At 29.5% G+C, this 16,299-nt stretch overlaps 3 protein-coding genes across 3 annotated transcripts in view; 2 read left to right on the top strand and 1 right to left on the bottom strand.

The window, feature by feature from the left end:
* The window catches only part of LOC119676492 (coatomer subunit gamma-like), a 7,110-nt gene extending 5,657 nt beyond the window's left edge, over positions 1-1,453 (bottom strand). The window contains exons 1-3 of the mRNA XM_038087731.1: positions 1,271-1,453; positions 435-1,090; positions 6-368 (exon numbers count right to left, since the gene is read on the bottom strand). Coding sequence (XP_037943659.1) covers positions 6-368; positions 435-1,090; positions 1,271-1,310 — 1,059 coding nt within the window. The 5' untranslated portion in view covers positions 1,311-1,453. The remainder of the gene's footprint in view (positions 1-5; positions 369-434; positions 1,091-1,270) is intronic.
* A 1,065-nt stretch (positions 1,454-2,518) lies between these two features.
* LOC119679841 (NKAP family protein CG6066-like) lies at positions 2,519-4,445 on the top strand. The gene is made up of 2 exons (XM_038092411.1): positions 2,519-4,109; positions 4,175-4,445. The coding sequence occupies exons 1-2, from the start codon at positions 2,719-2,721 to the stop codon at positions 4,347-4,349; spliced, it is 1,566 nt and encodes a 521-aa protein (XP_037948339.1). The 5' UTR covers positions 2,519-2,718; the 3' UTR covers positions 4,350-4,445.
* Positions 4,446-6,331: 1,886 nt separating this feature from the next.
* On the top strand, positions 6,332-14,559 carry LOC119684224 (Y+L amino acid transporter 2-like). The gene is made up of 7 exons (XM_038098223.1): positions 6,332-7,133; positions 12,186-12,430; positions 12,492-12,760; positions 13,679-13,879; positions 13,958-14,107; positions 14,204-14,381; positions 14,435-14,559. The coding sequence occupies exons 1-7, from the start codon at positions 6,679-6,681 to the stop codon at positions 14,494-14,496; spliced, it is 1,560 nt and encodes a 519-aa protein (XP_037954151.1). The 5' UTR covers positions 6,332-6,678; the 3' UTR covers positions 14,497-14,559.
* The last annotated feature ends 1,740 nt before the right edge of the window (positions 14,560-16,299 follow it).

Below are 16,299 nucleotides of genomic sequence, written 5' to 3' on the forward strand. Positions count from 1 at the left end.
TCAGCGCCTGTTTTTAAGAGCGTAGTTATAGCTAAAGTAGCAACAGATCGATTCGAATCCGTTATAAGACCTTCTAAATCTAAATTACATGTAGTAACAGCAGCTGGGTGGGTCATGGCTACTTTATTAAGCGTGCGTACAGCAGCAAAGCGTAAAGTAGCTTTTGGTGCATTACAGAACATTTGCAAAATAGAAAAAGCCGGCGAAAGTGCGCGGGGATTTGTGTTTTTAAGATTAACGATGGCATGTGCTGCTTCATAGACAACCATTTCACTTTTGTGACGTAAACATAATTCCAAAAATGCAAATAATGGCGATTCATCTGCAGATTGATCTTCTTCTTCAAGCAGTTTGCAAGTAATACGTATCTGTGTTAGGAAAATATTATAGTATAATTTGTTTTAATTATAATTTGATTTATTTTTATTACATACCAGCATACAGACAGCATATGGACTCTTCACACCACTATGTGCCAATTTATTTACCAGTTTGGATACAGCCAGACGATCAGATTTACGTATGTGATAGAGTAAACCAAGTGCATGGTATTGTACCATTATATTATCGCTATTAAGTGCTTCGTGTGCTTCATTAGCCCATCTTTTGACAACATCGCCAGCAGTGCTTGCCAATCTTAATGAGCTAACAAGTGCAGCACAGGAAACACCTGGATTTTTATCTACAATACATTGTTTCATATAACGTTCCACTGCTTGTAACATAGTGTGATCTGTTATACTGCAAAGTGCACGTATTGCAGCGGCACGATATAAATCCTCTTTGCCTGTCATATCCTTAGTAAGTGAGCTTGTTACTATAATCACATCTTCGGCGATTGAGCTTAACTCTTTGATGCCTAAGTATACCATACGCCTTAAAACAACGTCTTTTGATTGAAATAGTTTTGTCATGGCAAAGAAGCAATCTGTGGCCTCGCGAGCCACCAGCTGTTCGCCTTGATTGATAAGGTAAAGTATCTTGGTAAGAATTAGTATGCATTTCCTTGGAATAACAGGCGTGTCATTGAAAGTGCGTGTCTCTTGTAATACTGAGGTTTTCTCTAAATTCTGATATATATTGGTGCTGCCTATAATGTAATAAATTCGAAAGAACTTTTAATTTATGTATTAAGTATTAAAATATGTGCATTTTGTTATTGTTTACTTAAAAATGTAAATATTGCATCAGTTTTGACTACGCTGAATAATCACTGCAGTCAGAAGGTGCTCCGGTTTTGGCTTTTATAAATTCATTCACACATACTTACCCTCATCTTCATCCTCTTTCTCACGACGAAAAGAACCCATTTTTACTTAAGTTTTATCAGCGAGTACAGATTTCAATTATTAATAAGCTATTTTATGTTTTATTTAAGATTTTGTGTGTAAAATAGCACTATGGCAGCGGAAAATTTAACACGTCACATTCACAAGTGCAAAATGTCAAAATTTACAAATATATACGTTGCATGTAGAGTAGCCAACTTCTTAAAAAATATTTCTATTTTTAATAAAAGAATGTTATGGATATATACGTTCAATTGCAAATGATTTTGCAATTATTAATATCATTATATATGTACATGAAATGTAATATATGCAATTTGCAAAATAATTATAATGTCTTATAAACTATTTTTAATTAAAATTATTATTGTGGTACGGACAGTTTTAAAAAACAGCTGACTAGAAAAGAATTCAAGCAACATACACATAATTATTTATAATGAAATAAAAAAAAATATTAAGTTTAATGATGTAAACAGTTAAGAATAAGAAAAGTTTAAAGACTTGTCTGTTTAAAAGACAACCATTCTATTAAAAATTCTAGTTTATTGTAGTGGTATACATTATAATTATAAAATATGGAATTATTAGCACTGTTAGTGCATTTTAAAAAGTTGTAAAATCAAAAAGTAAAGTAAATAAGATTTTAGTGAACCAATGCATTCTAAAATCGAGAATAGGTTAATATGGCATTTACACTGGCCTTATATGACTGTTTTGATATGAGTCATTTGTGGCTAGTGTAAATGCCATATAATACTATCTGCTATTGTTTTGGTATTTGATTCAATTACATTTTTTTACTTCATTTGTACTTTGTGTTAAATTGTAATTAATTCTACGTACAAAATAAGACAATTATACTTAACATAGCTTTATTATAATATATGAAAACATTTATATAAACATTGCTTTATATGTTTGTATATGTCAAATATTTTATAAATATATCATATATTAAATATTTAAATTTTAACAATTATTACCTTTTCCCCTACGTGTATTTCGATTCATTTTGTTGTTATGAGCCAAAAGTTTTAACCAACAATTTGGCATATCTGAAAACAAAAAATATAATAAAAAATTTAAAATCAATATTAAATTTATTTCAAAGCAATAATGAAAATAATTTTTATATTACACTTTAATAAACAAATATATATATAAATACTAATATATATTAGGAACAGTAATTAAATTATTATAGATCTACATAGCCAATATTCTTCTATGTTAGGATATGAACTTGCTTTTTAGGAATTATGAAAATGAAGTTGGCAACGCGAATCAATTTTGACTTTGCATTGTCAGCTTGGTTGCATGAAAAATTGTTTTCCTATCTATACAGATTTAAAACACAAAAAAAATTATTGTTGGTGAACAAGATCGTACTTAAATAAATATTATAAATTTATATAATATTGCAAATATGAGTGGGCGAATCCGTTCACCTACCACCAAAAGTTCAAAAAGATACAAATCACGTACGCGTTCCAGAAGTTCTAGCCGCAGTACGAGTAGTTCAGGAAGTGATAGTAGCAGTAGTGAAAGTAGCGCTATTAGTAAACATAGTCGCAATAAATCAAGGAGAAGAACTCGATCAAGAAGTCTAAAGAATAAAAGACGTGATCGTTCACGCTCAAGAGAAAAAAGTAGTATAGTACAGAGAAAGAGATCACGTTCTAAAAGCACTAATAAACGCCGTAGTCCACAACGTAGTTCCCGCCGTTCTCGTTCGCGCCAGAAAGATAATAAAACTTCGAGCCGGCATCAAACAAACTCTAGAAGATCACGTTCACGTGAAACAAATCCATTCAAACGTAAACAAATTTCAAGTTCTAGCAGAAATTCTGAAAGGAGAAGATCACGCTCTAAAAGTAATGATGTTAGAGACAATGGTTCAAGACATCGAAGATCCAGATCACACTCGAGAAGTCACAATAATAATTCAAAATCAAATACACATGAGAATGATAGACACTCGCATTCAGTCAGTAAAAATATTGAATATAGTATTAACAGCGAACGTTGGCCAAACGATAGATTTCATGATAATAATTATTTACCACGTGATACAAAACCTCATAGACCGCATGGTGAATCTAGTAGAAGACACAAAACTGAAATGAAATATATGGACACAAGACGTTTACAGCGTGAAAGTATTGGCGCTGAAGGCGTTGCTGAAATATGGGGTAAAAGTCCTGCACATATTGAAAATTTTTCATGTGCTGAAAGCGATGTGGAATTGTTGGAACATACATATAAAGGACCAACAAAAAAGAAAAAGAATAAAAAAATGTCTAAAAAGAAATCAAAAAAATCTAAGAAGAAAAAATCAAAAACTAGTAAAAAATCTAAAAAAAGAAAATCTAAAAAATCTTCATCGTCTGATTCTTCAGCTACATCCGATGAGAGTTCTGATGATAGTTCCGATGATAGTACATGTAGTTCAAGTTCTGATACTGAAGGTGAAGGTGAAGGAGAGGAAGTTTGGGTAGAAAAGAATGCTTCTGATCAAAAGAAACGCAAGAAAACAAAAGATAAAAAATTAAAGAAAAATAAAGAAAAAATAAATTCCGATAAAATTGCAACATCAAAAACAAGCATAAATGATAATGAAGAGTTTGGACCCACCTTGCGTCAAACTACCGGGTTAAACCAAAAAGATTTTGGACGTGCACTGTTGCCTGGTGAAGGTGCTGCAATGGCAGCATACATTGCTGAAGGAAAACGCATACCCCGACGTGGTGAAATTGGTCTTACTTCTGAGGAAATAGCAACGTTCGAAGATGTGGGTTATGTTATGAGTGGCAGCAGGTAAGTTTATTCAGTATTTTTTGAAGATGAATTTTATTTACTAATTTACATCTTTTAATTTATAGACATCGTCGTATGGAAGCGGTACGTATACGTAAAGAAAATCAGATCTATTCTGCTGATGAGAAGCGTGCACTTGCTATGTTTAGCAAAGAGGAACGACAGAAGCGTGAAAATAAAATTTTATCACAATTTAAGGAGATGATCAACTCTAAACTCCATGCAAAAGAAAAGAAATAATGGATGTATTTGTAGTGTGACGCATGTAGCATAATAATAAGCTTCATTAAACTGTAAAAAGTAATTATCATTAAAGCAACTCATTGTATGATATAATATTGTTATTGAAACTTATTTTATATAGTAGACAAAATGGTATATATTTCTAATGTAATATTTGTACTAGTGACACGATAGTTACATGGATACACTTTCTAATTTCTACGAAATCAAATAACTTCTATTCATGTTTGTTTAGTGCTCTAAAATAATGAACTCATAATATCTTCGATTATATACTGTAGATCAGTGGCGCAGCCGAGACTGTGCGAAGGCAGGATATGCTAAAAAATATTTTTCTTGAATGTGTTGTTGCAGTGTATTCTTTGTAGATAATACTATCTACAAATTTAAGGAAGGGATCTATCCCTTAATCCCCTCCTTACAACTTTAATGTTTTACCACTTTTACAATGGACTTCGAACAAAGTGGATAGACATCAGGCAATAAATATTTACTATGTAATCTTTCATTTTTGACAAGTTTTTACATTTGGAGAAGATTATGATCGGCCGAAGACAACAAAGGCTGAGTCCGATAGAGATATGGTGAAGAGAGAGAAAACAGCATTGTATATCTACCCACTTAAGTATTAAGTTCAACTTCAAAACCCTTGAGGTTGAGTGGCATTTTGACATCATATCAAGATAATAGTACATGTACGTCTGTAGAGCACATGTATTGTTATCAGGTAGATTCCCCATATAATTTATATGTAATTGAAGTTTTGAAACTGCGGCATAACAGTGTAACGTGTTTACACATTATCTATGCATCATAGATAAGGATAAGCTGGGTTCAGATTGTAAATTGTAGTGCCGAAGTTCACAATTAAAAAAAATTCTATTATAAAGTAGAGGCATCAAAGATTCATTTTGCTTGATTTATATATTTTCTGAGAATTCGCATAGAATTTTGAATTACGGACAATGCATTAAATTAACTTATTTTTTCGATACCTGGTGAGGTTTCTAATCAGATCTAGACAACAAGGGAAATATGACACCATAAGATTTCATTTCTGAATAGAAATAATATACGAAATCTTACATAAGACTGTAATTTATTTTAATGTCTTATATTTTTTTCCCCTCTTTCTTTTAACATTTGATTGGCACAATATTTATAATTAATTTATTGTTATAAACAATATAATACTACCTTCTATTTATATTATATTAAGATCATATGTAATTTTAATAAAAAAGAACATAATAAAAAATCTTATTGTATTAACTGAGTAAAGGTAGAATATATACTATACTATACATACTATATATTTTTCTGTTTTATGTTATTATTATATTATTTATATAAATATTATATGTTATTTGTCTATGGTGTATATATTTCACTTAATATTACCATAATTTTTACTTCATTTTGTATTAATTCGAAAGTTCTATATTACAATCAACAATCACATATAGATATTATATACGTATATAACATTCTCTATTTCAATCCATATAACCATAATTTTTACTTTATTTTAATTATTTCGAAACTTCTATATTATAATTAACAATCCCATATTAAAATTTTGTATGCGTATATTATTTATTTCAGTCTATATTACCATAACTTTGCCCATATAACCATAATTTTAATTTTATTTTAAATTATTTGGAAAGTTCTATGTTATCACTTACAATCACATGTTCAAATTCTGAAAGGTCAGTATGTACTAGTCAATGCAAATTTTCAGATAACGGTAACCCTGGCAAATTATTTATGCGTTTTGCACTCTTTTCTTCAGTTTATGCCAGTTCTGACGTTAGTGAGCGTGTAGCAGTTATATACTGTTTTCAAAGTAAAAAATAAAATTAAAAAAATTATGAATTATTATAATTTAAGTACTTTGTAATAAAATTGCTACAAAATAAATAATGTGAAAATATGTGATAATTAGTTAAATACATTTTTGTTTTCATCTGTTTAAATAAGAATTTCTAACCTTAAAGTGGCGAATAATACAGTTTTTTTTAACCGTTTTTGGGGGTTGAAAATATTTTCGCTACGAATGCCATTCAAAACAAATATCGAAAGCCGCGAAAAAAATCAATGAATATTTGTAGCAAAACAAAAACGAAAACGTGATTATCGAGAATGCTTTAACACATAAATGTGAGCAGCGCATGAAAGCAAGACAAAACAAGAACAAAAATAAAAAAAGCAATCAATCTCAACTGAATTTAATTTTGAACGTAACACAATTCTAGGCAAATTTTTTGATACCAGTCTTCGCATAAACGTGCAGCGGTTTGGATGTGCATAGATTGGTTGAAAAATGACTGAATATGATTTACAATCGCCCACTAGTGAAGTAGTTTTACTGACGCCTAGCAATCAAAATCCACCGGTGTTGGGTATGAACGGAGATGATAATACACCCAGCGGTAGTGGAGCTAACAAACAGCGTGAAGGATCTGCAGAATCTAACGATAGCAGGGTGCGTATGAAGAAGCAACTTGGGCTGTTAGAGGGTGTTGCGATTATATTGGGTGTTATATTTGGTTCGGGCATCTTCATATCTCCGAAAGGTGTGATACGTGAGGTTGACGCTGTCGGTACATCGCTTGTGATATGGGTTCTATCAGGCTTACTATCGATGATTGGCGCTTTATGCTATGCTGAACTTGGTACCGCCATACCAAAATCTGGTGGAGATTATGCTTATATACTTGAGGCTTATGGTTCATTACCGGCATTTCTCTATCTCTGGGATGCGATGATGATATTTGTGTAAGTTAAATTTTATTTAAATTTTTTTTTGCTGCATTATTATTATAATCTAGTTACGTTGCTGCAGATTTAATTGATAAACTTAAGTTGATTCTTTGCTTAAAGATTCTAAATTGCCTCAATTGATATAGAAATGCGTTAAATTGGTTTTAAATGCCAATGACTTTAGGTGACTTTGTTAGAGTCATATGTGGCAATATTGCATAAAATGTTAATTTTTTTTTTAAATATTATATATACATATGGTTTTTTAAACTTTGTTAAATATTTACTACACTCTCTTCTAATATATATATGTATATATATATAATTGTCTAATCACTCAAATGTCTGCATGGAATTTATTTATTTAATTTTTTTTTTCGCTTGTGTTAATAAATATAATTATGTTCTCCAATCACACGACACTATCATATCATATCTAATAATTCTCAAGACCTACTTTGTGTGTCTACACAGTTAATTGTTTTGATAGCGTCTCAATTTACTTACTCCGTTTTCATTTACGAGTATCTAGTTTTTGCGGTATTTCGTATATAAATTGTTTAAATTATTTTTATCGCTTCATTTTTTTATTTATTTTTTTTCTTGCTGATTTTAACTTATATATGTATATATATAATACCATATTTTTTTGAATTAGAAATAGAAATAGAGATATCGAAGTTATGGTCATGCATACACCGAAGATCAATAAATAGAATTTGTTTACGTAGTGGCACGATTGTCATAAATTTTATAATTAAATGGAAAGTTTAACAATAGATACGATTTATAAATATTATTTTAGTTTCACACTTGCGTAAAATGTTGTAAATATTTATGTAAACCAATTCAGAGATCCATGAAATTAAATTAGTAATGGAGATAAGAGTATCTCCATTACTAATTCGTCTCAAAAAATTTTAATTTTTTTATAAGTGATAATATATTTATAATATTAGTTTTTTTAAAAAGGTATCTAATATTGTCTGAATACACATATAGGACAGTGTTAATTGAATAATCAAACTTTGACAGTCAATCAAAAAGTCGGAGAAGATGCAAATATTTACACTAAATTAAAATTTAGTTATCGTCGATCTTATGAAGTATGGAGCTTATTAAGTACGAGTGTGGATTAAAAATTCGGGGAAGGCAGAAAAGTCTTTTTTTCCCAACGTGATCTAGTAAGCCATACCTTCTGCTCAAAAAGTACTCGGATTTTGTAAATAAAACACACAAATTTAAATTTTATCTCCTTCAAAATATGCTCCTTCTGAAGCGATACACATATGCCAACGCTTAACCCAATCTTCCATACACTTTTCGTAGGCCCGTGAAGATATGGCTTTTAGTTCCTTCAGCGAATTCTCTTTTATCGATTCAATCGACTCAAAAAGCTTACCACGAAGGGGCAATTTGAGTTTCGGGAACAGGAAAAAGTTGCACGAATCCAGATCTGGCGAATATGGTGCTTGAGCGATGACAGTGGTGCAGTGTTGGGTTCAAAAAATGCGTACAACAAGAATTTTCCATAGTAAAAATCGCTAAATGCACTTGAGGTAGTCTCACATTAACAGCTGCTGTAAACAAACTAATTGACAGATGGCGCTCAAATTTGTACCATATGCCAAGAAAGGGTGTACCAACACAATAAAAAAAATTTTTTTTGAAAAAGGTCTATTACTTAAGGAGTAGTTAACAAACAACAAAATCCGAATACTTTTTGTGCAGAAAGTAGATCTAAACAGAAACAATATAATGTAGATTCTAAATCTAATTTACCGCAAATTTAGTCCATAAATAACTATTGGTAATATTTTTTTTAATATGCAGTGGCATATTACTATTCCCTTCATTAACTTGAAAATGAAGATGTAGGCATTGTATAATTTTGAGTTTAGTTAGATTAAGTTATGATATCAATATGATCTTAAAGTTTTACTTATTAACTCTCTGGTAAGTACTAAAGCTATATCCTTAACAGTCCGACAATGCCGAACTTCTATTTATAAGGTAGGGACACCAAGACATCTTGGGCAACTGCAGGGCAAATGAGCTTGTCAACACAAGCACTTTGCTTTCTAACTTTCACTTTTTGAGTACACCATTTGTAACGGTCAAGCTGACAATTAAACAAAAATATCTGAGCATAACTAAACAAACTTGTCCAGATTAACCCTGCTGTCAGACCCCAATATCGACCTGTTACAAACAATAAACATTCCAGTAGTACAAACATACTACTGCTTTAACTAAACCGAAATGAGCTAAGCACTACAAGATCGGTGCTGACGTGTCATTGTGTACTAGGAAGACATGCTATGAGACTGGGCTTACCCTATAACGGCTTTTGTATGGGTCTGTGGATGAGGAGGAAAATGTACTCTACCTTATGTTTCAGTGCCCACTAGAACAAAATTCAAAATCTTTAGGGTCGCTCTAGTTCTATTTCTTACTCAAATAAACAGGGTTTTTTCATTTATATACATTGTACTTATCGATTTTTAAGGCAATTGTAACGACACGATATTGTTCGTTATTAACGCTGAGATATACTTAGCCGTTGTCCAAGGGTCGTTGCAATATAATTTTTATTTTTGAAAGTGAAAGACAATTTGGTGTAGTAATTCTAAGTAAATCTAATATAATTACAATATAATGCTGGTTTGCTAATTTTATGACTATGATTATTTGGAATAATCATGCTTCGATAATTATTCCGATCGTTGTATCCACGTGCCTGATATATTGCTGTCAGACGATACTACTCGTGCTAGTCTTGGTGTTTTGTCAGAAGACGTCGTGTACTGGAGATTAGAAGTGTTATGTTGGATTACAGCCAGTTATTAATGTTAGGACGTATTACTGCCTTTACTCAATCCTACATAAAATACTACTAGTCAAGATGTTATACGCACTCTTTTTGAAGAGTTAATCTCTCTGGTTACTATATGAGCTCCTTACAATATCTTATGTTGATCAAAAGTAACTCTCTTGTGATGATAACTACGATGTAAATAGTGGCCTACGATTATAATATTTACATTTTAATAAACAAAAACTCGAGGTATTTTAAGTGCGCCTCTAATTCTTTTAATATATTATATATAGAACGCATTATAATTAAAAAATAACTACATAATTATCTACTTTATTTATTTATTTGTGCTTCTATTGCGAGTGTAGCAACTAAATATTTGTTTTTGATATTAGAATAACAAGTTCATTTTAATCTGGGTAAATACAAATAAGAACTAGTTTTCATTGAGTGACTGATAATAAAAAATAGCAAGCATTTCAAGAATATTTAATTAGGCAGTACATTCTTTGTACGGTGTTCAAATAATGCCGAAAATTATGCTACATATAGTCTAATAATACGCAATCGATCTACAATGATTGGTGGAATTGGTGCTATATGCTACCAACGTTAGGGTTATCTATGCTGGGAGACTTCTACCCTTTTTAGGGTTGGAGTGACTCATTCTTAGAATAATATATAATAGTTGTAATTTTACTCTAGTATTTAAACGCAGACTGTGATGATTTAGCGAAATGAGTGACAGAGTATATGTTGGACTCAAAAAAGTAAAACAAAAAATATGTTCTGTCTAGTGAACGGATAATGTATTGTGCATTATTTAATTTTTAAAAATATATAATAAAAAAATTTTTATTATATTTATGAATTTATACGAGACATCAAAATTATTTTCTTTAATAAGCAGATATTTGTAGGTCAAGCAAACTCACTCTTTAATATATTTATATATATAAAAAATTTAAACATAGACGCAGTGGCGTCGCTAGGCGTCAGCGATGTTGGCGACCGCCGACGGCCTCGCGCCCGTAGGGGCCTCGCAAAAAGTTACCGACTGTGGATTCTAAGCACTTAATAAATATTTAGAGCAATTTGGTTTGATAATGGCATTCACTATATTCGAAGTATTCCCTAATGTTTATATAGTAATCAGATTCATATTCACAGTTCCAGTCAGTATAGCTTCGACGAAAAGAAAGAAGCAAAGATAAAATTGTTTAAGACGTACTAGAAAAATATGATGGTCCAAGAGAGACTATCTTCATTATGATATAATTTAAAAAGAATAGGGTTTCCTACTAAAAGTAGGAAAATTCATGTATTTTAATTTGTGTTTATTTTAAATTTTAAAACTTATTTACTTTTACAACTGGGTTATAAAGGGGGCCTCGCAATTCTGATGTCGCCGACGTGCAGAGTTGGTCTAGCTCCGCCACTGCATAGACGTCATAGACGACTACTGTAATAGAGGTCGAAACCTTCTTTACATTATATATATTGGATGATCAATAGTTTCATCAACGAACAAATAAGGGTTCTTGCGACGATCAAATAAGAACTCAATTTGTAAAACGATTGATACCCATATTATATGCATTAACCTAAACTGGGTTGTTGTGGACAACTCTCGTCATTACTTACTTAGCAAACCTAACTAGTAAAAAATAAAAAGCAAATACATAACAATATGAGAAAAGTTTAAATAAAAATAGTTAAAAGAACTAGCTTACTAGGTTAGGTTTACTTATAAACGCGATCTTAGCATTCCATTTAGGCCTATTGAGTTTAAAAGCAACTCTAACTTTTAAAAAATCTGAATTGCAGTGAAAGCTCTGTAGATCAGCTTTAGAGAACAAGTCCCTAGTATGTTTAATGGTGTTGGCAATGTACATAGTAATGACAATGTAGACGTAAAGTTTCTTCGTCGTCCTTGTAGCTGCGACAAGAATCATTGAAGGGAACATTAATTCTTCTGGTAGTGACTTTGGTTTTCTAAACGATAGTGACCCATCAGGAAAGGCAGTGAAAGACTGTTATCTTTACCGGGTATTACAATGACGGTAAAGTTCTACAGTGAAAACAGAAATATACAATTTCTTCTTTTTATCTATCTTTATAAAATATTATAAAAGATAAAATATCTTTATAAAAATAATACTTTTTGATTCTACAAATACAAATTACACAATTATTTATTGTAACTGTGTTCTTAATATACTATATGTTTCTAACCTATTCTATTTTAGTCCAACAACTAATGCGATTATGGGTCTAACGTTCGCTTCATATGTCTTACAACCATTTTTTGAGAATAATTGTAAGATACCAGAGGCGGCCCTTCAACTTTTAGCCGCAGTTACTATATGTTTTTTAACGTATCTAAACTCCTCATACATGAAAGTGACAACTAAAATGCAAAATGTTATTATGTTTACAAAAATTGCAGCGCTTGTATTAATTATTTTAGTTGGATTGGTTTGGATGTGTATGGGTAAGTGATTTTATCTTCTTTATTAAATAATATGTATTTATAAATAGTACTTCATCGTTAGGTAATGTGGAGAATTTTAAAAGACCCTTTGAAGATACCGAAACCGATCCTGGAAAAATTGCAGTTGCATTTTACTCGGGCATTTTCTCTTATGCCGGTTGGAATTACTTAAACTTTATGACAGAAGAATTGCGAGATCCATATAAAAATTTGCCACGTGCCATATATATATCACTACCCTTAGTGACTGGCATTTATGTATTGGCGAATACCGCATATTTGGCGGTATTGACACCGCAACAAATGATTGCTTCAAAGGCTATTGCTGTGGTAAGAGTTGATGAATTTTTTGAGATTTTTTGAGAGATTTGATATTGATTACAATCTGCTAGCTTTTCTTGCAATATGTACGCATCAATATCCGCTTCTTATTTTCCAGTTAAAAGTTTATTCTGTTCTGAAAAAATTATTACAGTATTTCATGTTGTTGTGATAGCCTGCAGGGATGTAGAAAGTAGATAACATGAAAGGAATTACACGAAAAATATATGGATTAGAATGGGGATGGGTATGGGTATGTTGAGTGAGAGTGGGTGGAATTAAGGAGTGGAGGTGGATTAGGGATATGTGGGATTTAAATTAAAATTAACCTGGATCCAGGTGCAGAAACCTAGTCACTTCAATGGGGTGGCTCCGAAGGTCGATTGGACCGTTTAGGTTCCTTGATTTTCATTTCTTTGTTTCATATAAATAGTACTTTAGTGATTGCTTATTTAATTTTGGGTCTATATTATTAATTTTATTCTGCATTTCTAAATATTTCACTGTAAATTGGCATGCACACTCACTCTATTCAAGATCTTCGAGGTTTTTGGTGAGAATAATATAGGTCCCTTTTCGCTCATAAGACACTGTTCAGCAACGTATCATCAATAGCATACATTCCTAGTCTATTTAAGATCTTTGCGGTTTACGGTGAGAATAATTAAAGGATAATAATTTTTAGAAATAATATTGGTGAAGGGAACAGCTTCGTGGCTAAAGGCTTCGAAAGGTTGCCACTTATCCGTTATGTTGACTTTCGCATGTATATATATTGTAGTTCGCTTTGTTCTTTTAATCGGTAATTTCTTTACGACATATTATTATATTATATCAATTTATTATATTTACTACTAAATAATTTATTTTCAATAATATTAACCATTTATAATTTTTATTACTTTACTCTTTTGTTCTCAATCACAGACTTTTGGAAATAAAGTATTGGGTGCATTTTCTTTTATTATCCCAATATTAGTGGCTATATCCGCTTTTGGAGGCTTATCAGTGCACATAATGACTACCTCCCGTATGTGTTTCGTAGGTGCACGTAATGGACACATGCCAGCACTTTTATCACAAATAAGCGTTAAAAAGTTCACACCATTACCTTCCTTGGTTTTTATGGTATACATTTGAATAATAATTAATAAATTAATATACAATAAAATCTAATTTAACAAAATGTATTTTACTTTATTGTAGTGTGTGTTGTCACTAATCATGCTTGTCGTAAGTGACGTTTATGTACTTATCACATATAGTAGCATTGTGGAATCTTTCTTTATCATGCTCTCCGTATCCGCGGTACTATACTTCCGCTATACACGTCCTAACATGGAGCGCCCAATTGTGGTAAGTGTGTAAATTTTTATTTAGAAGATAATTTAATTTAGTCTATTGTGTTGATTAAATTTATTAATTTAATGTTTTTATTTATTCATTGCATAGGTTTCTTTGTGGATACCGATCGTCTTTGTCATAATATGTGCTTTCTTAATAGTTGTGCCAATATTTGCAGCACCCTACGAAGTATTTATGGGTGTACTCATTACCGCAATTGGCATACCATTTTATTATGTAGGCGTTGTTTGGAGAAATAAACCTGTTTGGCTAATTAAACTTATAAGTATATATTATTTAAATTTATTTAAATTTTTTTTATTATTTTTTAATTTTTAGGCTCGCTGACCTATACTTGTCAAAAATTATTTTTATCTGCAAGAGAAGATAAAAGTGACTGAATATTGTTAAAATATTTATTAAAATATTTTTTTGTTTTTTGTTTTTCTTGTTCCTTTCATATTATATATGTACATCACTAACTAATATTCATTTATTTAATATTTATTGACTTTTTGTTTACTAATCTTTAATATTTGTTTCAAATGTGTTCATGTTTATTTATTTTGTGTAAAGTAATTGAATATAAAATAATTTTAGTTGTTTATAAAATAAAAAAGGTTAGATATATAAATTTACTAACATACATATATTAGACATCACAACTTTAAAGTAATGGAAACTAGTGCCATTTTTGCCAAAAGAATTTTTTAAAAATTTATTTTTAATTAATCTCAAATATAATCCAATATAAGTACAAAGATATATATATATATATAAATATTTTAAAAAATATTAAATGTTTAAAACAGTTTACATAGTTTATCCAATCCAGATTTATGTATATATATGTATATCAACTTAATATATTTAAATATGTTTGCATAGTTTATATATATATATATGTATATATATAATAAATATAAATATATATATATATAAATATAAATATATATATATATAAATATAAATATATATATATATATAAATATAAATATATATAATAAATATAAATATAATAAATATATATAATAAATATAAATATATATATATATATAATAAATATATATATAAAGCTTCATATATATATAAGCTTTTATATATATAAAAAAAATATTGTAAAGCTTCAGTAATCACAACAATTAAAATACATTATAAACATGTTGACTTTGGGAAAATAACGTTATAATTAGAGATCGAAAATAATAATTATTTCAAAAGTGTTTAAGAAAAAAAGCAGCAACAAAAAGTTATCTACATTTTTATTTAAGTATATAGTTATCATTCTAACAACTGTCATCCCTAATATTATGCATGTTTTATATATATACATGCATTATATATATAAGCACCAACCTTTCATACATTTTGTATGAGATTACAAAAACAACTACAACACACAAAAAAGGGTTATATTTTTCTGTTTTTAAATATAAAACGCCTGACGTGGCAGTTATATTTTGTTTTCAAAAATAAATAAGTTAATTTTATAGCTAGTTTATTATATTTTGCAAGTACTTAAAAATTATATTATTGCTAAGACAAAAATATAACTACTTCTGCGTTTTAAAGTATAAAAAGCAGATTGTATGAGTTATTTGTGCGTGAAAAAGTAAAATGCAGATAATAATAATTATTTTTGAAAAATATAATATAGAGCAAATTTAATTATTATTTTTTGAGTTTTATTTTAAAATTTTTTAATTTAATTTTGAATTATTTAATGTTAACTGTTACGGTTCTTGGTTAAAATGTATAGTTATTGACCTTTTATTAATGTGCATTTAAAAATTAAAGACATTTTTTTTTTTGGAACGTATGACAGGAATACAATATATAAATAATCACATTATTTATATATACATAAAAGTTGAATTTCATCAAATTATATATAAACCTATATAAATATTCAAATAAATTAGCAACTAATTTTATTTTTATTTATATTTTAACAATATAATATTACTAAAAGAATTGAAAATAATTTTTATAACGTTAATGATAAATTTGTTATTTATTTTTAATAATTCTTTCTTTCGTCTTTTTTTTATTTTAAATTATTTTTATATATAAAGAAGTTTTGAACTTATATAAGAATTTCAAATTAAAGTGTAACTGTTTTTATTTTTGTTTATAATATTTAATTTTTGCTTTATGTATTATTTGTACAATATGTATGTTTTATGTATTTTTATGTATTATTA

Source organism: Teleopsis dalmanni, chromosome 2 (assembly GCF_002237135.1).
Source record: "Teleopsis dalmanni isolate 2A chromosome 2, ASM223713v2, whole genome shotgun sequence".
Lineage (NCBI taxonomy): Eukaryota > Metazoa > Arthropoda > Insecta > Diptera > Diopsidae > Teleopsis > Teleopsis dalmanni.

What these genes read in the sequence shown, in the direction of transcription:
- LOC119684224 (XM_038098223.1), top strand. Translation starts at nt 6,679, where the DNA reads ATGACTGAATATGATTTACAATCGCCCACTAGTGAAGTAGTTTTACTG. An exon ending in GATGCGATGATGATATTTGT is followed by an intron (nt 7,134 to 12,185) that starts GTAAGTTAAATT and finishes ATTCTATTTTAG; the next exon opens with TCCAACAACTAATGCGATTA. An exon ending in ATTGGTTTGGATGTGTATGG is followed by an intron (nt 12,431 to 12,491) that starts GTAAGTGATTTT and finishes CTTCATCGTTAG; the next exon opens with GTAATGTGGAGAATTTTAAA.
- LOC119679841 (XM_038092411.1), top strand. Translation starts at nt 2,719, where the DNA reads ATGAGTGGGCGAATCCGTTCACCTACCACCAAAAGTTCAAAAAGATAC. An exon ending in TATGTTATGAGTGGCAGCAG is followed by an intron (nt 4,110 to 4,174) that starts GTAAGTTTATTC and finishes TTTAATTTATAG; the next exon opens with ACATCGTCGTATGGAAGCGG.